This window comes from Cygnus atratus, chromosome Z (assembly GCF_013377495.2).
Source record: "Cygnus atratus isolate AKBS03 ecotype Queensland, Australia chromosome Z, CAtr_DNAZoo_HiC_assembly, whole genome shotgun sequence".
NCBI classification, from domain to species: Eukaryota; Metazoa; Chordata; class Aves; order Anseriformes; family Anatidae; genus Cygnus; species Cygnus atratus.
The window spans coordinates 12,293,440-12,320,986 of NC_066396.1; the positions used below are offsets into that span (position 1 = coordinate 12,293,440).

A 27,547-nucleotide genomic window follows, 5' to 3' on the forward strand; every position below is an offset into this window, starting at 1 on the left:
GTATAGGCATATATATATAGACATAAAAGCAAGGGAATAATAGTTGAGGAAGTGGTACTACCTTTTTGAAAGGAATACTACTGGAAAACATCCTCCAGTTAGTCTGTCCATGTTTGAAAAACGAAATATTATAGTTTTGTCTATCTCTGAAAATGATCTTGAGATAAGGTTTAGAACATCTTTGTATTATCAAGCAGGTTTAAGAATTTCCATCTGATCTGTTTACACAATAAAAAAAATTAAGAGGTCGTGTCACCGCAGCTTCTCAATGCATGCAAGATTTCTGACAGTAGGTGTCACCTTAATCTTGAATCAATTGCAGAAAGATGTTCAATAGTTGTAAGCTACATTTATATATAATTGTATAACAAATAAGGCAAGGATTGTTATAGTGAGATTGATTAACTCCAGGACTGTTTTATCTAGGAATACGGTGAATTCTGTGTGACCAGGAGTTCTTCAAGTTAAAATTCAACATTTTTGTAGAATTATGCTGTTGCTCTACTGACCTCAAAACCTTGTTGGTTCATATAAATGAACTATTGTGAAGTTAAGTGATAGAGCAGCATAGAAATGTTCGGACTCAGCCAGTAGTTATGGATTTGCTGAATGAAATCTGATAGTGTGTTAATTGTGAAATATTGATCATTTCTTCTTTTTTTGGCCTATCTACTGATCACAAGTGTTTCCACAGGAGAATCTATACATCAAGAAAAATAATTAATCTGGAATCCACCATTTATTTTTCGAATGTAAATTTTGCTCATTGGGACTACAGTCTTTATTTTTCAACGCTACACCAAGCCATGTGTCCATTTCTTTTTATCGGGGAAGAAATGTGACAAGATGTTGTGAGGGTTAATAGATTATATATATATATATATATATAAAAATATATTTAATTTCCTGTATTTTGGCTGGTTAGAGCTCACATGGATTGATACAGTTTAATAAACTTCATTCTAGTTCCTTGTACCTTTTGTGGATGGTATACTTTTAGCTGCAATTTGGAGTAAGCTTTCACTGTCAGTTGTACTTCTTGTGTGCATGCATCAAGATTTATATATATATGTCTTCTATTTTTTCCCCAAAGTTATTCCTAGTAGGCCAATCTATTTGCATGTACTACAGTATAAAATCTAAAACAAAATGTGTATCACGTCACTCTAAGGAAGTCTGCTGTGTTTTTTTTTTTTTCCCTCCTATCTTGATATGAGATACATATAATGACAATGCTTGTTGCAGCAAGTTGGAATTGAAAGTATGTTTATGTTTTGATTTTTTCTTTGTTTTTAATCACATAGGGTTGCAAGTGCAAAACTTAACAATTTTTCTCTCCTGGAACCCACACTTCACCTCCTTGATGTACAGTTTAATGAAAATGTGGCCCAAGACATCATGACGGGGCAGCATGGGGCTGCAACAAAGCTTTTGTATGAATTGTATATTGCTTTAGAAAAAAAGAGAAAGACAAAGCTCACTGCAGTAGCCATGGAAGCAATGAGACCTACAGCACCTGCAAGGCTCAAGTCTATTGGAAGTGTTTTGTATCAAGAGGTAGCTAACTATGCCAATTTTGTATAAATGTATAGGAAAATAAGGTAGCTTATTTACGCGTACCTCTCAAGCATATTTCATGCTTTACCTCCCCGCTTTTTAGATTTCTTGTTCAAAACCAGAGTGCTTCTATGGAAAAGATGAAATCCTTTGCCATGTCCTATACATAGACACTGGGATTACCTGGTTTATCTGTGATTCATGAGGATAACGACCATCTGTGTTCCTTTTTGTTCCTTTATTTTGTGTTCCTTTGTTTTGGCTTATTCTGTGTTACCTGCTTTCCAGCCTTAAAATATGTATAGCAACAAAGACTAGTAGTTGTTCAGTGGCTGCTGTCTTACTTATTTGATCAGTACAGATTGCAGACTGCATTGCAGTCGAGGTTTGAACTTAGGTATAAATGTTTCCTGAAGGGGAAATTAATCTGTGTTGAGCTATGTGCCATGGTGGTTTGATTCCTTCTGTTACCTTTCTCCCCATATATTTATACTAGACTCCAGCTGGCTGAGTAACTGTATGCTGAATAATGCAAAGAGGAAAAAAAAAAAGGCAAAGAGAGTATCTAAGAGGAAGGCATTATCTAAGTAGTACATTCTGTTAAAGACATTCTTCTCATCTTCAACAGTAATGTTCAGCATGTGCAGACCATAATTTGTTACCAGGGCGAGCAATCTTTAAGAAGCCACACATCACAAATCAAATTCAGCTGGGTGAAACTTCACATTTTTTCTAGCACACATCCTAACAAAACATAAAGTGTACCAACAAACGCAGAGATAGCACCAAACAGCCACGACATCCCTTCACATATATGAATAGCTTAAAGAAGATAAAGCAACTGAGATTGCTCCTGTAAATAGATACATTCATCATAAAATCGTTGAGGTTGGAAGGGAGCTCTGGAGGTCACATAATCCAGCCACCCTGCTCCTCTAACCAGAGTTAACTATGTCAGGTTGCTCAGGACCTTGTCCAGCTGGTTTCTGAGTATCTTCAAAGATGGAGACTTCATAAAATACCTGGGCAAATTATTGAACAACATTTCCAGGGAAAAAACTTTGTCTTGTGTTTAAGTTGAATGTCTTAGATTTCCATCTGGCATTGTTCAAGTTCAATTCTGCAAGTTCTTTTCAATACAGCTGGTCCTTTATTTAAAAAAAAAAAATACTCCACCATGTTTAGATATTGTTCTGTGGATATTAACACCAGAAAACACAGTTTGAGATAACTATTGCAAAATTGTCACATTTACATACAATTTTTCTTACTGTTTCTGACTTGATTATCTTGAAATTTAATTTCAGCGTTTGAAATCTTTAACACCACGTCAGGCAGATTTGCAGCTACAGCAGGTTTCAGAACATTTTGAAATGAAGTCTAAAGCAATGGAAGATAAAATAGCTCGTATACATATTTTAGAACAACAGAAAGTTCAGAAGCTTCGAGAGGAACAAAGAGCCCAAGACATTGAAAAGGTGACTAATTACATTTAATAGAGACTTCTGAAGAAGTATTTTCTTAAGGTCACGTACATAGTTGTTCTGCCCCATCATGTTTACAGAAAAGCAAAGAAAGAGGGCGCTCTTAGTAAGCATTTATGTGTAGATATATAGCCAATACAGTCTTTTAAGACCCTTAAAAACATTAATATTTCAAAATCACATACTTAATGTTAAGGGTATTTGCATGTTGTCATGCAAGAAAAATCTTAATAAATTTGAAGACAAAGTGTAAATTTCACAACTGCAAGTGTTTAAAGTGTTCTTATAAAGGAGGTTTGTGAAATTTTTCATTTTGAAGAAAAAGATGGAGCATTGTTCAGAAGTAGGATAAAAACATAAGGAAGGGGACCTATAGTGGGTATGGATGGCCTCATTGCATCTTCCAGCTCTGTGTAGATGTTTTCATTAAATCAAAAAGATGAACTATTTTTTCAGCATGTGGGAACACTCTTCCAAAGTACAGGCTGTAGTTTATATAGAAGAATTGGCAGTCTAGTCAAGGAATATTAAGCCATGATGAATAAGAAAATGACTAATTTGAGAAGTGTTTTGTATGGCTAGAATCAAAGAACAAAAGAATGTCCCAAGTTGCAAGGGACCTACATGGATCATTGAGTCCAACTCCTGGCTCCACATAGGACCACCCAAAAATCAACCCATTTGTCTGAGAGCGTAGTCCAAACTCTTCTGGAACTCTGGCAGGCTTGGGGCTGTGACCACTGCCCTGGGGAGCCTGTCCCAGTGCCCAACCACCCTCTCAGTCAAGAACCTTTTCCTAATATTCAACTTGAACCTCCCTTGTCCCCGCTCCATGCCGTTCCCTCGGGTCCTGTCGCTGTCCCCAGAGAGCAGAGCTCAGCGCCTGCCCCTCCGCTCCCCTCATGAGGAAACTGCACACCACCATGAGGCTGCCCCTCAGCCTGCTCTCTCTGGGCCTCTGGCAAGGGACCTCAGCTGTTCCTCACAAGTCTTCCCCTCCACACCCTTCACCATCTCTGTAGCCCTCCTTTGAACACTCTCTAATAGTTTTATGTCCTTCTTATACTGTGTCACCCAAAGCTGTAGGTAGTACTTGTGAGGCTGCAGCAGCACAGAGTAGAGTGTGACAATCCCTTCCCTCAGACACCTAGCAATACCGTGCCTGATGCACCCCAGGGTACAGTTGGCCATTTTGGCTGTCAGGGTACACTGTTGACTCACTTTCAACTTTCTGTCGGCCAACACCCTCAGATCCTTTTCTGTGGAGCTGCTAATTAAAAGCGTCTTTCAGTGGTTATTTAGTTGTTCTATTGCCACTGCAAGAACAAGAATGGAAAAAAATGACGAAATTACTCTTCAAGTATCTACAAAAGAAAATATGAACAATATCCCAAAGATTTTCAAGATATTTTTTAAAGAATTTTTTAAAATTCTATTTGATATGATAAATATTTATTTTTTAGCTTTTTTTGAACATTTGTAGAAAAATGTTTTTTCCCACACAACTCTTCTTTTAACTGCATGTATCTGTAGTGCACTTTAATGGTGTTATTTAAATTTTTGCTAATGCTTAATCATCTGAGACTCAGTATTGAGTGGTAGCATTGCATCACAGTATGTGTGTTTTTCAGTTTCTGTTCTGAATTCTAACCAGAAACAGGTGCTAGATTAGAGCTAACATTTAATACAACCCTTTAAATGCCTCTCAGGCATTGAGTACAAACTGTTTTTTTTTTGGTTTGTTTTGTTTTTTACAGACATGCTTTTGTTGCACCTCATCCTTTATTAACGCAGGCATGGATAGGATAGGATAGGATAGGATAGGATAGGATAGGATAGGATAGGATAGGATAGGATAGGGTAGGAGAGTTCAGTTGGAAGGAACCTTCAAAGATCTTCCAGTCCAACTGCATATATCAGATTTTCTGATACTGGTACTTAAAATATTTCTTCATTCTCAAATATTGAGAATATGTACTAGCGTATTGAAAAGCTGTCAAATGACTCTGAATGTGGAGTGATGCTTTAACTTAAAATGCATCTGTTTCATCATAGAAACATAGAACGGCTTGGGTTGGAAGGGATCTTAAAGATCATCTAGTTCCAACATCCCTGCCATAGGCAGGGATGCCACCCACTAGATCAGGTTGCCCAGGGCTTTGTCCAGCCTGATCTTGAACACCTCCAGGGAGGTGTTCATCCACAACTTTCATGGTATTTTAATGAATCCTTTTTTTTTTTAATAATCATTTGCTATTCTCTCTGTCACTCTTTTTTTTTTTTTTTTCTTCCTAAAAGATTTTTTTTCCTTATGGGTTAATCACATTTCCTACATGGGTAAATAAATAGTTTATTAGATCAATATAGTATGTTTTGTTTCTACTCAAGTATCTGAACACATTATGTTGAATATTCAGCATCGCATAGGAAGAAGGAGACAAAATGAAATAATGGCCAGGATTCAAGCAGCCATTATACAGGTTCCAAAGCCACAACCAAACCACACAATAAAAGCTATTGAAGCCCAAAAATTGCTAAAGAAGAAAAGAGAAGCAGAGGTAACTATCATCTATATTTCATTAATGGTAATTATATGAACTGGGAAAATGTCATTTTCTGGGAGCATTTACACTTATGAATACTGTACTTGTGCCATCTAAAGCTGCTGATACAACTCTTGAAATTATGTAGTGGACTCAGTGTGAACTGGGCAAAATATGAGTGATTCAACATTTGTTACATAGGAAAAATTGTTTTGAAGGAAGAGAAAGTTCTTATTGCATAAATAGATAGATGCTTTTAAATGTAGAGTATCCAAACAGAGTTGCTTGAATAACTACTAGGGATAAATTTAAGCTAGTAAAAGCAGAACATAGCCCACAATATCTTATTTCAAAATCCCTGAATAGCGGGAATTATACAAACTAGTAGAGTCCTGTGCAAATTGTAATTATCCTGCAGAAGGGGCAGCTGGAAAAATTTAGGATTTTGTCTGAACATAGGTATAGATAGGAAAAAGGGAAAAAGTAAATAGAAACAAAAAGTAGGAGAAGGAAATAGTCTTGCCTTTCATCTTGATGTAGTTGACGCTTAATGTATTTTCAGTGTAAACTTTTTTTGTGGTACTAACATGAAGCATAAATCATTCCCTAGTATTTACTCTGTGAAAAAATAGTTGAAGCTTCATTATGACACTTTGTGAAGAGAAAAAACATTAAATTTTATGTTATTTCTTTAGGACACTTACAAGGAGATTAACAAGTTTGAGAAGTCTATTGCAGGAAATCTCTCTGCCGTACAAAGCCAAGTCTCTGATAGGTAATATCTGGATATTAGATTGTTAAGCTTAGACAGTACCTTGGGCACCTTAGGTGCCTACTATCTATGGAGACAGCTACTTGAAGGAAATATAATGTCTTGCTTAGTTTGAACTGTGATTCTCCTTTGAGTGACTGTCTATATGTCTGCTAGCATCACAAGTATTCCCGCTCCAGCTGTTAGCATTTTTACCTAGTGTTTTTATAATTGTGTTAGGGATGGCTCAACCTTCCCTCTCTCCTTTTTGCAATATATGCAGCAACAGAGGGCACAAAGTGTATCTCTTTTTTTCTGTTTATTTCAGTCATTGAGTCTGTAGTTTTGGTTAGACTTGCGGAAAGAAGAGAGTGGTGGTGGATGTATATACATGGCACCACATTTTGAAGAAAAGTAACTTTTCTCCTTAATTATGCTTTATAGGCAACTAATATAGAGGGAGATGTTGGTTTATTTGTGAATAATTATAAACAATAGGCGTTCTGTCACCTTTAGTGATATGTATACAAAATTTAGAAGAGGTGGCACTCATGCATGCTGCCATGGATACTTCTGTGTGAAAACTATGTCTGATTAATAACTCTGCAAAATTGTGCTCAGAGTGTTTGGTTATATATAAAGAGTAGACTATGTTTAATATTCTGCAATCCTAATTTCTTGTTTCTGCAGAATTCTTTCTGCAGAAAGGTTTCTGTATTAAATACTGGCAAATGAGCTAATTGACAGTTGGCTTATGTAAAGTCTGGAGCTCTCTGGACTCAGTGGTGATTGTGGGGTATAAGGGTGTCAAGAAGTAGCTACAATGCTCATGAACATTGCTGCCCAAGATAATTCTGTGCACTTGTCAGACTTGCATACAACTTCACAGGGATCTATATGAAAACACCTCTAAAAAACATAGGTCCCGTAAAGTCGATAAACCTTTTCTTTTTAATCCTTTAATCAGTGATATACAAGAATCGTTGCAAACACAGAAGTTGCAAGTACCAACCCTAGAAACCACAGCACAGACAGCAACTGAGCTATTAAATATTTATTCAGATGATGAATATGTAAGAAAAATTCAAAAACGTTTGGAGGAAGATATGTTTGCTAGAGAACAACGAGAAAAAAGACGACGAAAATTGCTGGTGGAACAGTTAACAGCACACGAAGCGCAGGAGGTAAGAGAAGTACATAACCCATGCACAATTAGTAACCTAAATATATACTTACAAAGTAACACTAGTTTTTGAGGGCTGAATAAAATTTGGAGGGGAGAAAGGGAAATATATACATTTTATCTCTGAAAATAACTTTTATGAATTGTTATTCCTTGAAAATTATGGAAGGTTTTCCATTCTTTCTCACCACTTTTATGTCATACTTCATCCTTATAAATCATAAAGGCTGAAATGAAAGCAGCAGAGCTAAGATGATTAAAAACCAGTTGAAGGCCTGCCTGCTATTTTCCCCAAAAAGAATGAAAAAAAAGGTGACCTTTAAACTATCAAAATGCATACTGGGTCTGAAGAAGGTAGTAATTAAAAACCAACAAATGTGACAGTTGAAAACCTATATTTGCAATTGTGTAACGTAAGTTATTTATATCTAGACTAGAGTCATTTAAAAATGGTTGTGCAGGGTAGTATGAAGAAGCAAAATACTTATTTTGCAGATCAGAGCTTTGATTTTTGAAGTGTTATGGAACAGAAAGTGTGTCTTGGGAGGATGTCTCTGTTGTGTCCAAAAATGGTTGTTGCAGGTTATTCCATTTGAATTTTGTCTTGAAAGCATAAGGCTTTTCAGATTCCTCCTCAGACACTCTTTTTTCAAAAAGTAGCTCTTAGATTATTGACTTCACACATCTTCTCTGTAAGTAATGATGGCATCAAACATATCATTGTAACTTACTGGAGAGTTTCTGTAATTTCTAGTTATCTTTTATCGTAGCATTATTACATTTTGAGTCCTTAGCTTAGATCAAGCACATTGAACCCACTGTAGCTGAGCCTGTCTCCTCAGCTATGTCATAATAACAGCGCTGAAGATGCATGGCACCTCTTAAAAGAAAAATTATTAATTAGATATGTATATTTTAAAGCACTGGCATATATTGTCTGGAGATGTTGTTGAAGTTGTTAAGAAAAATGTAAGTTTATTGGGGTAGGCATTTAGAAATTAGATGACTTCTCAATATTTCTCCGAGGTCTGTATTCTGCGGGAAACTAAGGATATCTCTAGTGGCTTAGACTAAGAGCGTATATCCATCCACACATGCTTTATTTGAGCTCTCACTCAGAGTGATTCTGTATAATGTTCTTGTTGATATGCATAGATCGTGAAGAAGTTTTGCCACCCAGCTGTCTGAAATCTCTGTAGTTCCAAACCTTCCATCATCAGTTGCAGCCCCAGTATACCCCAGTAGCCTGGACCAATGGTTCCGATAGCCATGGCTATCAGCTGATGGCCGTGTGGCATCAGCAGCCATTATTGGCATGTTTTGTAGACACAGCAGCACTAAGCCAGCAAAGCCAGCCAGTGCTATCCAGGTCAGATGGCTGGTCCACCTGCAGCCGCAGAACAAACCTTGCCAGTTCAAGATGGAGGAGTTGCTGTAGTGTTCTTCTAATCAGGCTTTCTCCAATGTGGCTGCAAAGCAAGGCAAAAGTAACAATAACTTCCCAGGAAATAAATAATCTTTGGTGTAGGGACAATAAAGGGACCGCAGGGATTAGAAGGAAAGACAAGTGATCAGTTGACCAAAACAATAGCCTGACCAGATAAAAGAGCCTATTTAGTGCCACTTTTGTTTTGAATTATCAGGGTAAGAAGTTACTGGTTGGAATTCTGTGAGAGTTGAGAAATTAGATGTTGCTTGATTTAAGGAAGTATGAAATAAGTAAAGATATATATATATATTTAAGATTGAAAACATTATACAAAGTAGTTGAAAATTATTATCTCCCTGCATTAGATACAGAACTAAAAAGTGTTTGCAAGCTGAAATCATGACTTTCTTGTAGTCATTAGGCTTTATGCTTATAGTGCATAAAACTTGAAGACAGGCCATAGAATCATCTAGAATCAAATTAATTGCATGTTTTCAGAATGCATTAATGTGTTTTATGACCATATCTATAAACGTCTACTAAAAGAACCTTGTTCCAATTTTTGAATCTTGGCACACTGAAAACTGTAGTATAAGTCTGAGTCCGGGAGTAAAAGTACTTTAAAATTACATGGCACTCCTCTATGTGGAGCATGTGGTGATGACAGTCAGATTTTCACAAGCAGAAAATAGAAGTGTTTGACAGTAACATAGTTTCATCCCAGTTGAATCTTTGATCTGCACCATTTCAACAAAATATTTGTTCTAACTACTCATTTTTAAATGGTGTTTAGATTTTCTCCCTGTGGAATTTAAAAAGCTATCAGAAAGTTACATGCCTTCTTTTATTGCATTACTTTAATGAATATAGAAGACATCTGAACAGATTTACTCTTCAAAAGGCAGTGCTATTGGATAATTTTATTACCCAAAGTATATCAAATGACGTGTAGCATGAATGTGAAAATACAAAGTGCATCTAAAATTGTTAATATTGCATTGTTTTCCATTTTAGAGTTGCATGTGTGGTGATAATTCTGCACAAAGAAACATAATGTACAAAGAGTACACTATAATTTAGATCCTCATTTAGTGATAAGCTTTGTAGGGAGATGATCTTGCATGTGGGTGAAGCCCTCTGGTATTAAAGCCTGAGATGACCACATGATAGTTTCTTTGCCGTTAAAACTATATGACACTGTCATGAGATACTGTGCCGGGAAAAAGCACATTTTGGCTAAAATAAGCAAAACTTTGAGGGATTTTATATCAGCGTAATCTTTTCAAGTCACCAGTATTTAAGTGGAATGTAGTTTTTCCAGCAGTTGCAAAGACAACAGAACCTAAAAATATGGAACGAGCTTTTCTTGAAAAATATTGGCTTCTCCCTAATATGCACATCAAAGATTTCAATTTATTTGAAGGTTGTTGTTCTTATTATTGCAATTAAAATAGTTAAATAACTTATTTAAATAGTTAAATAGTTATTAGTCTCCTCAGGGCTCTCTCAATGCATTCTCCGCCCAGCCTGTATTTGTGCTTGGGATTGCCCCAGCCCAAATGCAGGACCTTGCACTTGGCCTTGCTGAACTTCATGAGGCTCACACTGGCCCACCTCTCCAGCCTGTCCAGGTCCCTCTGGATGGCAACCCTTCCCTCCAGGTATTCATAGACTGCTAATCTACGATCTAGACCTCTTTGTAGAATCTGCTATTTCTTTCATAATGGCATGATTTTACTTAATAAAGTTTGAATTTTCATTTAGAGGTGAATTTATATAGTGTGTTCTGCCCTCTCTCCATCACAGAGAGCTGATGAAAAATAAACCACATTAGAAGAAAATAAAAGACGTGATACTTTTTATTTATTTATTTTTATAATACTATTAAGTGGTTTTACCCTATTTCTCTGTTCTTAGGAAACTTAATTTGAACACTTCAGATCAATTCCCAATGTATGTCCTTAAATCTGAACCTATATTTTACAGCAGTTTTTCTGCATCTGAATCAAAAGTCCAGGGAATCAGAAGTTTCCTCTAAGGTTCTCCTTTAGGAGTGATATTTGGCAATAGGCAATAGGGCTTGAAAGGCAAGTTGATGCTTTTGATTAGAACTCAGAAATAGTTCTGGACTGTGAAGGCCATGGGGCAAAACTTTAGGTTAGGTTAAGCTTTAGATACCAAGCACAGAAAAGAGGAAGTACAGTAGTGGGAAGATATTAGTATGTTCTGTCAAGAACTTTGAAAAGTAACAGTCCACAGCCTTCCAACTGTCTGCGTACTCTGACCATGCTTCAAGCAATGGTTCAGAATGATTTTTTTATAATATTGAGTAAGGTATTCTATATATGATGCTTTGTCATAGTGAGAATGCTGAAACTGTTACCTAGAAGTCTTGTATTTTCCTGTGGTTGGAATGATTTCCTATATTCCCAGTCTTCTGAATGGAGGAGGTATTTACCTGAATCCTGAGAAAAAAGGATGAAGTTCAAAACCGTAGAAGAATAGACTTATTCAAAGGGTTCAGTGGAGCATGGCTGAGAATGGGGACTGGTAGAGAACAAGGACAGATAAGGGAAATAATGACCAATGTAATTCAAGGAAGGGATATATCTTTACATTCAGAAGCAATTATTTGAAATATGTGTTGCACACAGGCTTTATCCAAGTTAAAATTGAGTTATTCTGAACAAATTTATTTTTCACTCAGTATATCTGTTAAGACAAATTTAGAATTCATTTGTATAGTTCTACAATTCTTGTATATTTAACAAAGGTAGTATTCATAAATGGATGGGTTGTTCTGGATGTGTATATCAAATTAGCAAGTGAATGTTGTTATATAACTCCATTCATATTTCCCATATGAGACAGTGATGAGTTGTCTATGAAATAGTTTATAAGCTGTTCTTAATGCTAATTTTTTATATGTACATACATTTTAGGAGGCTTACCGAGAGGAGCAACTTATTTACAGACTAATGAGACAGTCTCAGCAGGAGCAGAGGATTGCTGTTCAACTCATGCATGTTCGACATGAGAAAGAGGTGTTAAGGCAAAACAGAATTTACAGGGAAAAACAGTATGAAGATAGACGACTGAAAGAGTTCCAGAAAGCTCTTGATAGAGAGGCAGTAAGTGATTATTTACTCCCCGAATCACTGTAGGAATGTTGCAGTACCTATCTGTGGAATTTGTATTGTCAACTGTTAGAATTTAGGCTTTTTCTGGGGTGATCCAAAGATGAATATATCACTTTTAAATATGTTTAAAGTTGCGGCTCAGTTAATGGACAGAACTGAGCAACTTAAAGTCTCATTTTGTTCTTTTCTTACAAAGTAATTTTAACTTTTTAGAGAAACATCTCTATATGCTGAGGTCAAAAGACAGTCTTGTAGAGACAAAATGACAGAAGATAGTTACAGAAAAACTTGTCTTAAGAATTACGTTTTTCATGTCCTTTAGGTGTAATATGCTACCATTCATTTTTGAAAAATGCCGTAATAAGGAATTTCAATCATGCATGCTAATTTCTACCTTGGATCTTGGAGTAGATTAATAAATTAAAAGAATTCATAATCCTGTGGGAAATTGCCAAGTGCTATGCCCACAGCAGGCCGTAATGTAACAGTAGGAATGTTACTTTGCTCCTGCCAAAAACAATTAACAGCTCTAAATCCATCAGTGCAACTGTACTCCTATATAAGCAGCAGCCATAGCTATTGACTGCAGTGTTTCTGTAAGAACACTCTTGGCCAAAAGGAGCACACCGTCACAGGAGCTGCTGCTATTTCTCTACAATGACCAGAAATCCTTTTCAAAGGTCAAACAGCATCAATAATCTCAAATTATTTGTGTATCAGAATCTGATAAATTAAGTCGCTAGTCACATATTGTAAATGAGTATTCCATCATAGTTTTCAGTGAAACTAAGCCTTTACCAATGCATCTGCATTGTTCCTCAGGAAGAGCAGACAACGTCATTTCACGTTTCCCTGCCCCCCAGGCACCGAGTACATTCTTAATTTGTTTGTCATGAAAGAAGTGATATATTTCTCCTTTATTTTGTTATATTTTATCAGTTAAAAAGCAAACAAACCGGGACTTATAGAATGAAGTTTTTAGAAGTTTTTAGATTTTTGTATGTGTCAATGTTTGCTGTCTTTCCAGCTCTGGTGTAACTCTGTTTTCATTTATTGGTTTAAATGAGCAAGTTCGTTTTCTTAATCCGTGGTGGTGCACTTCTGCAGTTTCATTTTCTTTACAATCTCAAATGTACTTTTCAAAAAAATTCTAGGCTCTTGCAAAACAAGAAAAAATTGATTGTGAAGAACAAACTATCAAAGAAAGAGAACGTCATGAAAAAATTGCTGTTGGAAGAGCTCAGGCTCGTTATAAAAAGCATTATTCTATATGTTGGGAAGTGATCGACCAAATCATTGACTTGTCAACAAAAGTAGGAGAATATCGAATATTGACAAACAAGTGAGTATGTTAGCTGTCAGGCAAAACTAACAGGTGTTAGGTAGTTGTTAGGCTTAATGATTCATTCTGCTTTAAGCACCAGTAATGTCTTATGTAGATCCTCAGGTATCTTACAGGACAGCTTGAATTACTTTACATAAGAAAATTATGATATTCCTTTCATATGAGTATTCACTGATGTGTAATACAAGGTGAAATAGGGCTAAAGCCCTAGTGTAATTCCTTGAAAACTCAACCAACTTGAATCCTTAGCAAAGATTCACTAGTTCTACAGCTTGTGGAAGTACTGACTTCCCTTTTATATGAAGCAATTCCTTCGTTTAAAAGTTAGAAACTGAATGCTGCTCATCTCACAGTAGGTTGCTCCACTAGCTGAATGTTTCCCCACAGTAATATAAAGAGGATGAATTTCCTAATACATATCAACCTGCCTGGACAGTCCTGAAAGTAGCAACTTGGTCCAAAGTCTGGGTCCTACATACTGTGATTCCCTCTTCTGACATGCCACAATTCCACAGGGCTTCTGAGAATGTCCTAAAAAGGCAGCAATCTCCACATGCCTTTGCTGTAGTAGTGTTTCCAAAGCCACAGAGCAGGGCTTTGGATTGTCTGTTGCTCTAATTCTTTCATTAGTATTCAGTGATTAGACGGTGGGGGGGCGTGTGATTAGAAAGTATACCAAAAACTTCCATGCATTTTGATGTAATTGTAGGCTAAATAATAAAGCCATATACATATGAAATATGTATGTCTATGTTTCAGGGAAATCATATAAATTTTGGCCCAGTGGGTACTGAATAAAATAGTCAGTCTAGACACAGTTTAGTTATAATTTCCTTGTCTGATACAGTTTATTCCAGAATAGGCCAGTGTCATGTTTGCTTGTACTGAGTAGTGAACAATATGTACAGATATCTGAAATATCTTTGCAAAATATGCATATTAAGATCGTATCTTTGTTACTGCCACTACCTATATGTTTTGTCAGTGTTTCTGCACACTTCATTGAAAAGGGTGCATACAGAATGTATTCAATTATTTTTTAACCACGCATGTAGTTTACTTAATGTTACAGCCCTTATCTACAAGCATTAATCAAAAAAAAAAAAAAGCCAAAAAAAAAAGCTCTAAACTGATGTAATCCTATAACATTTTGAGCATTTGTCAAATTTAAGCTGGTTTTATATGGTTTGTTTAGCACTCATAGATGTCAGAGTCCTATCTGTATTTTAGCAATAACAATAATTGCTTAATAACTTGGTACTATATGCAGTTTATCTTGTTTCATGTGAATATTGTTCCTTTCTGAAAGAAAGAAAAAGAAAAAAAAAAGAGTTTAATTACTTATATAATTCTGAATGAATTTTAGATTCCAGGAAAAATTGTATTGATTTTTGGGGAGGGGAGGCCTTACCCCATAAAAGAGAAGAGTATTTTGAAACAGGGAAATGCAGTTGTAGCAAAACTGTTACCACACATCTCTGCTAGACAAATACTGTGTGATGAAATGCTTCTGAAGATACCAAAACCTACAAGGGCCTACTGGTGTCATACAAGTAGCCACACACAGTGAATATTTTTATGGTTTCCCCCTAAAAAGCTGTAGTAATTACAGAAAACGTTATAAACCATACCTAGTCTAGCATATCTCTATTTCATGATCGTAATTCTTTTAAATTTGGGTCCACTATTTTCAAACATCTAACTCTTAATTTTTGGCTTGGAACTCATTCAATTTTTTTGTTTGTTTCTTTGTTTTCTACTACAGCAAAATTCCATTGAAACTGATGTGTGATTGGAAGGAATTTTTTTTTAATGGAAAACCAATATATGAACAAGCCTCAATTCAGCCTTTGCCAAATGAACAAAGCCCAGAACAACTTGTAGAACTGGATAAAATGAGTCTGTTAGATGAAAAAGATTATGGTGAATACAAGGTATACCAAACTGATAAGACATAATGGAATATAATACACATTGATTGTTCATAATCGTAAACATTTTGTTGTGATGTTACATTTTGTTCTTTCAGTAGTTTCTGATATCAGAATTTGATATGCATTTTCTTTGTGTTACATGAGATTCTATATGAAATACATAGCTATATTTTATGTTAGTAGCACTGGACAGCTGATACAATTTTAAAACAGTTATAATTTCATGCTTATATATAACATCGATTATATTTCTCTCCTGAGTTCATAGAACCAACAAGTAAATTGCAATGCAATGAATTTTAGTCAACTGGCATGTGAAAGTGTGGTTAATGCTACCATATTTAAAAATTCAAGAGGAAGTAGACAGCAAAAGCAAGTGAAAAGAAATAGTGTCTGTTACTAAACATGGTAGACTTAATTCTAGCAATTTTGAATGAAAGCTTTCTAACAAGATTTATTGGTTTAGGTGGTCTATTTATTTTCATATGGCAGCATTTTTAAACATTGTTATAAATGGCTGATGTTTTTGTTAACCTTCTGTTAGGATACAAGGTACCTTAAAACTTTTCCTCAACTTTAGGGTACACTATGTAATTTCAAAAGTGAAAGATGAAGAATGAATGTTGCCCTGTTATAATTAAAAAGTATTGTACAATATTTTCCAAATTACAATGTAACTGATGCTTTTCTTTGGGGGAAAAAAACCACACCAGTATTTTCAAATAATCTGTTTAACTATAATATGTCAAAATCATTACAAATAACCTGTCTTTGACTGTCTGGGAAATTATAACTACAATATACATGTCCTTTTACCCACCTCCTGAACAAATTGGTACATTTTTTTTGCAATGAGTCTAAATGTTTTTTAGGAGTTCGTGGTGAATGCCTGGCAGTTCAGTTTATTTTGTTTTCAATCTTCATGTGTGCTTTTCTGATTAATTTATTTGTAAGTTACTTGTCCAGGCCATATTCACTCATGTAACGAAATTCATGATCATTCTCTGTAGGTGGAAAAAAAGAAAAAGCAAATATTCAGCACCAAAAGGGAGGACATACAGGACAGATAGGGAGGAAACAGTTACTGAGGAACACTAATGAAAAATGAAGTTTTTCAGTCATAATATTGTTTGTATTACAGAGTCTCAGTAATCTTTCAATATAGGGGCACTGAAGATAGCAAACATTTAAACATTTAGTTTAAAGCATTTTTTTCATTAACAGCCTGTTTCAAATGCACATTCACATCTTTTTTTCCAGTCTTATGCCTCTCTGAATGAGTGTTCATCAAAAGCTGGTATCATATGAATTGTGTAAAATGGTAGGCACCAATACATACTTATGTCACCTGAAAACCTAAGTGAACAGCTAATTCCTTCAGAGTATTTCATCTAAACAAAAGTGTATTGGCAAGGCATTCTGGTAAAATTAATGCTGATTTTCTTCACCACAGAGGAAAAAGCATGGCACAAGCAACTTGGGATCTCTCAAAAACAATAAGTTTATATTAAGAATGCTGACTAAAAGAAACATGTATGTTAAAAAAAAGAACAAAATAAAGTGCTATCAGTATGTTGTGCATTCTACATTAGACTGAGCTTGGAAATGTTTGGAAACAATCACATGATCACTTGTGGCTAATCACTTCATAAGTATATAAAATCCTCCCAAACCAAACATAACAGTAGGCCCTGTCCAAAATACCAAATAATTTGCAGTTACCATTGAGGGTGTTGACTGGCAGTTATATAACTCTGGCCTGAATACCTGAAACCTTGTTTCTAACAGATAAGCTACTTTAACCAAAGACAAATACAATCTAGCAATCTTTTAGATTGGAAAGAAAAAGACAAGAAATTTGAAAGGTGATTACTTCAAATACGAAACCCATTCCATTTGGAATTCATTTTTTCTACAGGTTTGATAGAATTTAAAACAGTTGATCCATCTTTTCTCATAATTTTAAAGAGAATGATTCAGATAGAACAAGGATTTGATTTTTTAAGCATATCTTTTCCAATACATATTAAAAAGTACATTCTCTGAGATAGGTTAGAGAGGGGGTATTTTGCAACTCAAAAATATTTGGTTTTACTGATTAAAAGGTTGCATTTTAATTTATAGTAATAACAGATTATATGGTGTTAGTTTACCTAATGTATATATGTTCAAATTCATCACTGATCCAGTTCTGTTACTAGAAAGTATGCTATGGCAATATATAATTTATAATAGAATCATAAAATCATAGAATGGCATAGGTTGGAAGAGTCCTTAGAGATCATCTAACTCCAACCCCCCTGCCATAGGCAGGGATGCCACCCACTGGATCAGGTTGCCCAGGGCCCCATCCAACCTGGTCTTGAACACCTCCAGGGATGGGGCATCCACAGCTTCTCTGGGCAACCCATTCCAGTGCCTCATTACCCTTACAGTGAAGACCTTCTTCCTAATGTCTAATCTAAATCTATCCTCTTTTAGTTTAAGATCATTCCCCCTTGTCCTATCTTTATCTATCCAAATAAAGAGTCCTTCTCCTTCCTTTTGATAAGACCCCTTTAAGTATTGAAAGGCCTCAGTGAGGTCTCCCCAGAGCCTTCCCTTCTCAAGGCTGAACATCCCCAGCTCTCTCAGCCTTCCTTCATAGGAGAGGTGCTCCAGCCCTAAAGTAAATAGTAAAGTCAGGGAAAACAAACAAACAAACAAACAAAAAAAAACTAGAACATGAATTTAAAACATTGTATTGTATTTCACTAGAACTGCGAATGAAACTAGATGCTGCTGTTGATGTAATTAAATATTTAATTTATAGAATGAGACAATAGTTTACATTGAAAGGGATGCGGTTGTCATTTACTTCAACCTCTTTGCTCAAAGCAGGTCCAACTTCTAAATCAGATAAAGTTGCTCAGTGCCTTGGCTGGTCAGCTTTCAAATATTTCCAAGGATGGAAATTCCACAGACTCTCTGTGCAACCTACTCCTGTGCTTAACCACCCTCATTGTGAATATTATTTTCCCTCATTTTTTTCTGTGTTGAAATTTCCTTACTGAAACATTTGACTTTGCCTTACAACCCTTTATTGTGCACCCCAAATGAGATGACAAGCCAAAATGTAATTGGGAATATTACTAGTCCACATATCTTCCAGACAGCTGTTTATTACCCTTCAGTTAAATCATAAGTGAAACAAGACTAGTATTATCCTGCATACTAGAATGTTGTCTTTTAGCTTGTCATAGCATAAACTGCACATGTACTTCATCATTACTTTCCTAGCCTTATAAGATGCAATAACACAGCAGCAAAAAAATATATTCAGTTCTTCTGACTATATCCTTCCATTCATATTTCTCCCACTGCAATTGTCAGTAAGAGACAACCTTATTAAGCTGTATGCTTGTAATTCATACCACTGATAAATTTATATTGATCTCAGTGCAGATGAACTGGAATTTTCTACTCAGTATTTGCTTTCTTTTCTGATTCATGTAATTCGGCAGGGGAGGGGGGAAGTTGTTAGGGTTTGGGGGGTGTTGTTTGTGTGTCTATTGACTGCGTATTAGGCAGATAACTGTATTTGAAATCTTTCTCTGTACATATTTTCAAAGATTTCAGTGTGATACTGAGCAGTCATGTTGCCCATTTTTTAGAACGCTGAATGGTAGGATAATGGACTTATATTCCACAAATATGCTACTGATTCATTCTGTCATATTGGTGAAATGACCTTTCATGTTTATGGCATTTAAAAAATGAATCTAGCAATCTGTAAAAATGATCGTAGGCATACTCGTCTCTCAACCAAGTATTAGTGAATATTAATAAATGCTTAGAGATAATGACAGTTATTGATTTTAACAAGGCTCTATTCTAAAAATATTTTATTTTTTAGTACTGTTTATATTTGGTTATTGTATATTTGTTTATATAATGGCATATATAGAAAGATGAAAGACAAGGCATATTGACAAATTGTTTCATAATTTGTCATTTATACAGAGTATGACAGGGGAATGGTGCCCAACTGAAGATAACAGTGAATACAAACCTCCTCGTAATAATAACATATTGGGTCATGTGCTTCGTAGACTGATGGAGATTTTCTATCCTCCAAAACCCAAATCTTCACTACCTGTATTTCCTTCTTTTCCTATTAAGGGATGCATTTTGGGAAAACTTTTTAGTGGAAAAACTACCTGTGTAAAGTTTCTTGAAAAAGGTAGAGTTCAGGTTTTTGTTTGTTTGTTGTTTTTTTTTTTACCTACATTTCTTTAAAATATTTAATTGTTTTTAAATCCAACTCTTAGAATGACATTTGTTTGGGCAAGTCCTTGCATTACTAATCCTTGAAACTCACATGCATCCATATTTTCTAGGAGTTCCTTGCAAGTCATTCATTCATTATCTTCCAAAATAAGATAAAAACACATGAACTTCCATAAAGTGTTGTTATAGTATTACTTCTGCATTTCTTGAGAATTTAAAAATGATTTTGAGTTCTCTGAGGATTTTTTCTATAGAAGAGACTAGCAGACATCTGTGTGATTGTGGCAATATGCTGTATAGTGGTCACAGAGCAAAGACAGTGGAAACAACTTGCATCAAAAGCCCAAACAAAAGGAACTATGCATTGCTTTGTATGTACTAGACTTTTGCATGTCTTCTCATCATTAATTTAATTTCAATAGTGGTCTGTGTCTATGTATGCTCAACTCAAACTGTAAAACTATCTATTTTTTTCTTATATTAGTTTGCAATATTCAGGTACTATCTGTTGATACTCTGGTTCAGAAGGCCATCCAAGCTTTTCTTAAAAATGAAATGATATGTGAACACAGCGTAATTTCACAGGAAGCAGAGAATTCTGTGAAACAAAATGAGGTAAGCATTTTTATTAATTTTTGTTCTGGGTACCACAGGGAAAAGAGAGTGACGTGTAAGGAAAAAAGCATATTGTTTCAATTTCTTACTCATTTCAAACTTAGTTCTAAGTTTTGACTTAGAAGACTTCAAGACATATTCAATTCAGAGGTTTGGTTTTCTGTAATATGTAGTTTCCTTTCTCATCATTTCTTTTCTTAATGGATACAAGGTCCAGAGGAACATGTCAAAATCATCACTACTGAAAGTTCTAACAGAAACATTTATCAATGGAACCAAAGGTGTGTGTGCGTGTATATATTATTTAATTATAATTTATTATAACTTAACTCTTATCTTGTTAAATTTAAATGACAGTTAGCCTTTCAGTTATCCATGTCTGAGTTTTCACCGTAGTTTCCATTATGAATTTACTGTTTCCACACATTTGTAGTGTCTGAGAGCAGCAAGTTCAAGCTGCTCCACAAAGGAGGGTGAGCTAGGAGATGAGGACAATAATAAGTTAGGCAGGGACAACACTTTGCCAACAAAAAGTGAGGATATTGGCTGAAGTCCGGGTCAGGACCAGGTCCAGAGACAGTGTGAACCTCAGTCTGGCGATAAGTCTGCTGCTGAAGTAAGTCTTGAGTCAAATCAGAAACTCAAGTCCATGGATGTGGATCAGGGTCAGAATCAAAGAGATAGAATACAGAGTGCTGATGTGGCTGTCACACAGCTTTAATGTATCACAGACAAAGTCCAGGATGAGAGCTTCATCTTAAAAACGCCTTCCAAAGGAAGGTGTTGAGGGTTGAGGGTGGAAGGGAGCTCTGGAAGTCACATAGTCCAATGTTTCTCCTTAAAGCAGGGTCACTATTGCAGGTTGTTCATGACCATGTCCAGTTGGGTTTTCAACATCTCTAAGGAAGGAAACTCCACAACCTCACTGTGCAACATGTTCCAATGTTCCATAGCCTTTAGAGTTCATGTTTTATTGTTTAAATGGAATTTCATGTGTTTCAGTTTGTGTTCTTTTACTTGGCATCACTGAGAAGTTTCTGGCTTGGTCTTTACTTCCCCCCATCAGGTATTTATGAGCATTGACAAGATTCCGCTCAGGCCTTCTTTCCCCAGGCTGAACAATCCCAGCTTTCTCAGACTCTCCTTGTATGTCAGATATTCTGGGACCTTAATAATTCTTACGGCATTTTGCTTGACCTCCTCCAATATATCCAGGTCATTCTTGTACTTGGGAGCCCAGAACTGGACACAGCATTCCAGATACGGTCTCACCAGGGCTGAGTAGAGCTCAAGTTTGTCCTGATGGCAACATTTTTCTTAACGTAGTCCAGGATGCTGTCAGCCTTCTTTGCTGCAAGGGCACATGGCTGGCTCAGAGTCAGCTTGTTGCCCGGAAGGGCCTCTAGGCCTCTTCTCTGCACAGCTGCTTTCAGGACAGTTGGCCCCCAGTTTAAACTGATGCATGAGACTTTCCTTCCCATATACAGGACTTTGCATTTCCCTTTGCTGAACTTCATGAGATTGTTGACAGCCCTTTTCTCCAACCCATCAAGGTCCCTGTGAATGGCAACCACAACCACCTGAGATACAGAATCATAGAATGGTTTAGTTTGGAAGGGACTTTAAAGATCATCTAGTTCCAACTGCCCTGGCATGGGCAGGAATACTTTTCACTAGATCAAGTTCCCAAAGCCCTGTTCAACCTGGCTTTGAATGCTTCCAGGGATAGGGCATCCACGGCTTCACTGGGCAACCTGTTCCAGTGCCTCACCACCCTCATGGGAAAGGATTGCTTCCTTCTATCTAGTCTAAACAAACTATCTTTTAGTTTAAAACTATTACCCCTTGTCCTGTCACTCCACTCCCTGACAAAGAATCCCTCTCCAGCTTTCCTGTAGGTCCCCTTTAAGTACTGGAAGACCACTATAACATCTCCCTGAGCCTTCTTCTTTCTAGGCTAGATAACCCTATTTCTCTCAGCCTGTCTTCATACAAGAGGTTCTCCAGCCCTTTGATCATCTTCATGGCCCTCCTTGTACTAATACATCCTTGTCCTTCTTGTGTTGGGGATCTGAAAGCAGCACTCTAGGTGGGGTCTCACGAGAGGAGAATAGAGGGGGAGAATCACCTCCCTCAAGCACCTCCCTCAATGTGCTGGCTATGTTTCTTTTGATGCAGCCTGGGATATGGTTGACTTTCTAGGCTGCAAGTGCACATTGCCGTCTCATGTTGAGCTTCTCATCAACCAGCACCCCCAGGTCCTTCTCATCGGAGCTGCTCTGCATGCATTCTCCTCCCAGGCTGTGTTTGTGCTTTGGATTGCTCCAGTCCAGATGCAGAACCTTGCCCTTGGCCTTGCTGAACTTCATGAGGTCTGCACAGGCTCACCTCTCCAGCCTGTCCAGGTCCCTCTGGATGGTATCTCTTCCCTCCAGCATGTTGACTGCACCACAAAGCTTTGTGTCGTCTTTGTGCAGACTTGATGAGAGTGCACTCAATCACTCTGACAAAGATATTGAAAAACACTAGTCCCAATACTGACCCCATAGGAACACCACTCATCACTATTCTCCACCTGGACATTGAGACATTGACTGCAACTCTTTGAGTGCAGCCAGCTAACCAATTCCTTATCTAACAAGTGGTCCAATTATCAAATCCAGTGAATTAGCATCTTTGTCCTCCAGTTTGCTCAGGACCCCTGGATTCATTTCATCAGGTCCCACGGACTTACATTCATGTTCCTTAGATGGTCTTGCACCCAATCTTCTACAGTGGGCAGTACTTCATCCTCCCAGTCTCTGCCCTTGGATTCTGTTACTTGGGCAGTATCAACCACTCCTTCCAGTTTCATGTTGCTTGCAGACTTGCTGAGGGTGCACTCTCTCTCATCATGTAGGTCATTAATGAAGATGTTAAACAGTATTGTTCTCAGAATTGACCCATGGACTACACCATTAATCACTGGTCATCAGCTGCACTTCGTGTTCCTGATCACAACCTTGCAGTTCAGCCAGTTTTCAGTCCACCTTACTGACCACTTCTCTAGTCCATACTTCATCAGTTTGTCAATGAGGATGTTAAGGAAGACAGTGTTGAAAATCAAGATAAACAGCACACACTGATCTTCACTGATCTTCTTCCCTCATCCACTGAGCCTCTAGAAGGTTATTGTCGGGTTGGTTAAGCATGATTTCCTCTTCACGAATGCATGTTTTAACTCCTAATCATATTCTTGTCTTTAATGTGCTTGGAAAATATTTCCCTGATTATTTTGCTTCATCAGTTCCTGGGGACTGAGGTGAGGCTGACTAGCTTGTACATGACCAATTCTTCCTTCTTGCTTTCAGAGAATCATAGATTGGAAAAGACCTCTAAGATCACCAAGTTGAACTGCTATCATAGCACTGCAAAGTCTACCACTAAACCATGTCCCTAAGCACCACATCCACTTGTCTTTTAAATACCACTAGAGTTGGTGACTGAACCACTTCGCTGCACAGCTTGTTGCAATGCCTCACAACCCTTTCAGTGAAGACTTTTTTTCCTAGTATCTAACCTAAATCTTCACTGGCACAACTTGAGGCCATTTCCTCTTGCCCTATCGCTTGTTGCTTGGGAGAAGAGACAGACCGCCCACCTTGCTATGACCTCCTTTGAGGCAGTAGTAGAGAGCGATAAGGTCTCCCCTGTGCCTCCTTTTCTCTAGGCTAAGTAACACCAATTCCTTCAACTGCTCATCATTAGACTTGTTCTCTAAGCCCTTCACCAGCTTTGTTGCCCTTCTTTGGACTCTTTCCTTGAAGAGAGGAGAGACATTTGCATTCCTCCGGTCCTACGGAATCTTCCCCAGTCACCATCACCTCTCAAAGATAATTAAGAGTGGCCTAGCAATGACATCGGGCCAGCTCCTTCAGCACGTGTGGGTACATCCCATTGGAACCTGTGGAATCCTGTATTTGCAGTTTATTCAAATGTTTCTTAAGATGGTCCTCCTCCACCAAAAGTAAGTCCTCCTTGCTGCAGACTTTCCTGCTAATCTCAGGGGACTGGGATTCCTGAAAGCAAGTTTTACTGTTAAAGACTGAGAGAGAGAAGGCTTTAAGTACCTCAGCATTTTGAAAGTCTTTTCCAGCAGTTGGCTCATATTTTCCCTAGTCTTAATTTTGCTGTGGAGATATCTGTAAAAATCCGTCTTCCTTCCCTTTTCCACCAGACACAAGAAAAGATCTTTTCTCCGTGAAAACATTGAAACAGATTGTATGGAGAGGTAGTCTCCATCACTGGATGTTTTCGAGACAGGGTAAAAACCAGAGCAACCTGGTCTGACTTTTCAGGTGATGCTGCTTTAACCATAAGGTTGAACTATGTGACCTCTGGAGGTTGCTTCCAACCTGAATTATTCAATGATCCTATGTTTCTGATGATTGCACATACCTTTTATTATTTATCTACAGTAAGAAATATTATAGAAGTAAAAGCGTCAAACTTTATAATGTACCTATTTTAGGTAATTGTCCTATCAAAAACGATCCATCTGGTCAAGAAACTGAATCAGACAACAGTCAGAATGACCTATCCAAGGTTTGTAGTTTGATTTTAGCTGCTACTATATAAAGATACTTTAGTTAAAATCTTATTAAACTACAGAATGGTGACACCATTTCATCATTCTGCATTTATTTGTTCACCTTACTGCAAACATTTTCTGTATGAAATTTGGAAAGACATCTTATAAAAATCTATTCCTGTGTATGTTGGTTAGAGTTGTACATACAGCTAGAGTTATACATAAATACCTCCCTGTTTAATCTCACATTTATGTAAGATATGGTACCTCCTATTCATTTTTGAGTTAGCGGAAATGTATTCCTGATCTTGGTGGTGCAAAGCAGATAATTCATCCCATGATAAGGTTTCTTTTCTTTATGTTCAAAAATACTTAATTTCCAGTGATCTCATTGACTTTATTGGTTGAGCTGAAGAGTACTTCAAAAGCTAGGAAGGTTCCCACAGAACTAAAAAATTTCAATGCTGCTATAGGAAACTTCAGTTTGAGGCTTCTTTTAGCTATCAGAAGGGAAATCATCAATGGATTTAGAGCAGAGAAAATGAGAGTAACCTTGGACACAAGTCAGAATTATTGCACAGTTAAATCAAAATAACTTTGACACTTAATTTTTTTATCTTTTGGCTTTCAATATCCTTTGTTTCTCAACCTCATTTCTGTCTGGCATTTTCATGAGTGTAATGATGTTCAGTTTGAGATTTCAGTTAAATTAGGTGTTTTTACATCAGTTTCTATTTCTCCTAAATAGATAATAAACATAGATAATAAAATAAACATTAAATATAAATTAATAGCACAATGAAGATTAATAAATAACACAATAAAGATAAATATAAGTAAATATATAGAGAACATAGAAGTAAGGTATGTAAAGTAGAATCTATGTAAAGTAGAATAGTTCTTTTTAACTGTCAGTGTCATGAGCATTCTGAGCACTTTAGTCTTACATGTTCTTTTAACTGCACTCTTCCACAGCTTTCTGTACGTGCCCAGCTTGGTGCTGCATCACAGAAATTGTTGAAGAAAGGAAAAAGTATTCCTGATGAATTACTAGTTGCCATCCTATTGGAAGCTATTAAGTATGAAATTGTGTAGCTTTTTTTCCCAGTTATTGAGAGTGTAATTATCCAGTTTGTAGATCCAGAGTCAGCCATTTCTCTTTATTCAGTGCATTACTGGAACGTTGGAGTATTCTGCTGGGAAAGTGGAGCTAATTAGTGAAGTTAGTTAATCCTCATTTTAAAGCAGTAGAATCTAGCCCTAAATTACGCAGACATTATTGTACACCACTGACAGCAAGTAAAAAAAAAAAATCTATCACATAGTCATTAAATATAACTAATGTCTCTATCTTTATCAGTTGGAAACTATTCACAATGTTCTAGTGTTTTTTCTTCTAGGTTTTATGTGAAATACATAATCCAAACATTCATACTTTGGCAGTTAAGTTACTTATTTTTTTACATTCTTACATGACAGAAAATTGTCTCTACTCTCCTGATAAGCAAATAGCACTTAAGTTCTCACATGAATATCATGTAAGTTGTATTACTCCCATCAGTACTTTATGTTATGAAACAGATTTTGCTATTTACTTCTTTAGTGCAAAAGTTAGCACTTCAAGACAACAGTGAAATTACATCTCTGATAATAGTTTGTATAGAATTTGTTCTTGAAAACTTCATCAAGACAGATGTTTTGTTTTGTTTATCACTTTTAGCTATACTTGATGTAATTTCCTGGTATAAAATCCATTGTTTCGCAAATTTAGTTGTCATACTCTGTGTTCATGAGGATATTGCATATACTGAATTCAGAATGAAAGACTGCTAGGACAAGCTGTTCTTTAGGTGTTAATATTATGCTATCAATTCGCCATATAATCCTGATTCTTTATTTGCCCATAGCCAAACACCGCCAGAGATGGGGTGGATTCTGGATGGATTTCCAATGACAATTAATCAGGCAAAGCTATTTGAAAAAGCCTATACAGGGGTCGATCCAGATGAAGCAGAAGCAGAAGATATGAACCCTGGAAAGCTCTCCCTTGTTACAGATCCCAGAGCCCCTAACAAGCCTTCTGTTTCCTTACTTGCATTTGATGTTTCTGTATTATTGGATATTTCAGACACGACAGTACTAAAACGCATGGCTAGCTTGAAGTGTAAGTTTCCAACTGCACTTAACAAAGTTAAATGACAAGCAGATTCTGATTTAAGGGGAATATAAAGATTATTATAATATTGAAACTACTAAATTGTGAATACTTTGCAATGTAATGGCAATTTGCGTAGTGTAATTAGGATACAAAATTATATATTATTTTTACTTTTTCTGATAATTATGAAATTATATTTTTTATTATTTCCTGGCAGTTTTCCTCTCCATATGTAAGTCCTCTTCTAACTTTGGCTGTTCTTTGTTTACTTGTCTAGAAGTACATGACTTTATAAATTTAACTTATATTTACCAGATTTACCCTTACGTCGTGCTCATTGGAGCGAAATAGCATTATTGCACAATTTCTTTATATCTCACAGAATCATTTATATGTGTTTCAGTCAAAATCACATTAGAAGTGTGCAAGTACATGTGTATATCCTTGGTTTTATTTGTTCTGAAATCTCACTAGAGCTGATGTAGTGCAGTGGCTAGTGTTAACTATCACATAAAACAGCAGTTGAGAAAAACACAACTTACGTCAAATGCAGAAATATGACTCATTCC

At 36.5% G+C, this 27,547-nt stretch overlaps 1 protein-coding gene across 1 annotated transcript in view; it reads left to right on the top strand.

Moving 5' to 3' along the window:
* The window catches only part of SPEF2 (sperm flagellar 2), a 66,133-nt gene that overhangs the window by 7,160 nt on the left and 31,426 nt on the right, over positions 1-27,547 (top strand). The window contains 14 exon segments of the mRNA XM_035563766.1: positions 1,305-1,557; positions 2,865-3,035; positions 5,459-5,599; positions 6,280-6,359; positions 7,303-7,519; positions 11,890-12,078; positions 13,242-13,429; positions 15,198-15,366; positions 19,369-19,588; positions 20,120-20,250; positions 20,462-20,531; positions 24,761-24,834; positions 25,796-25,899; positions 26,728-26,984. Coding sequence (XP_035419659.1) covers positions 1,305-1,557; positions 2,865-3,035; positions 5,459-5,599; positions 6,280-6,359; positions 7,303-7,519; positions 11,890-12,078; positions 13,242-13,429; positions 15,198-15,366; positions 19,369-19,588; positions 20,120-20,250; positions 20,462-20,531; positions 24,761-24,834; positions 25,796-25,899; positions 26,728-26,984 — 2,264 coding nt within the window.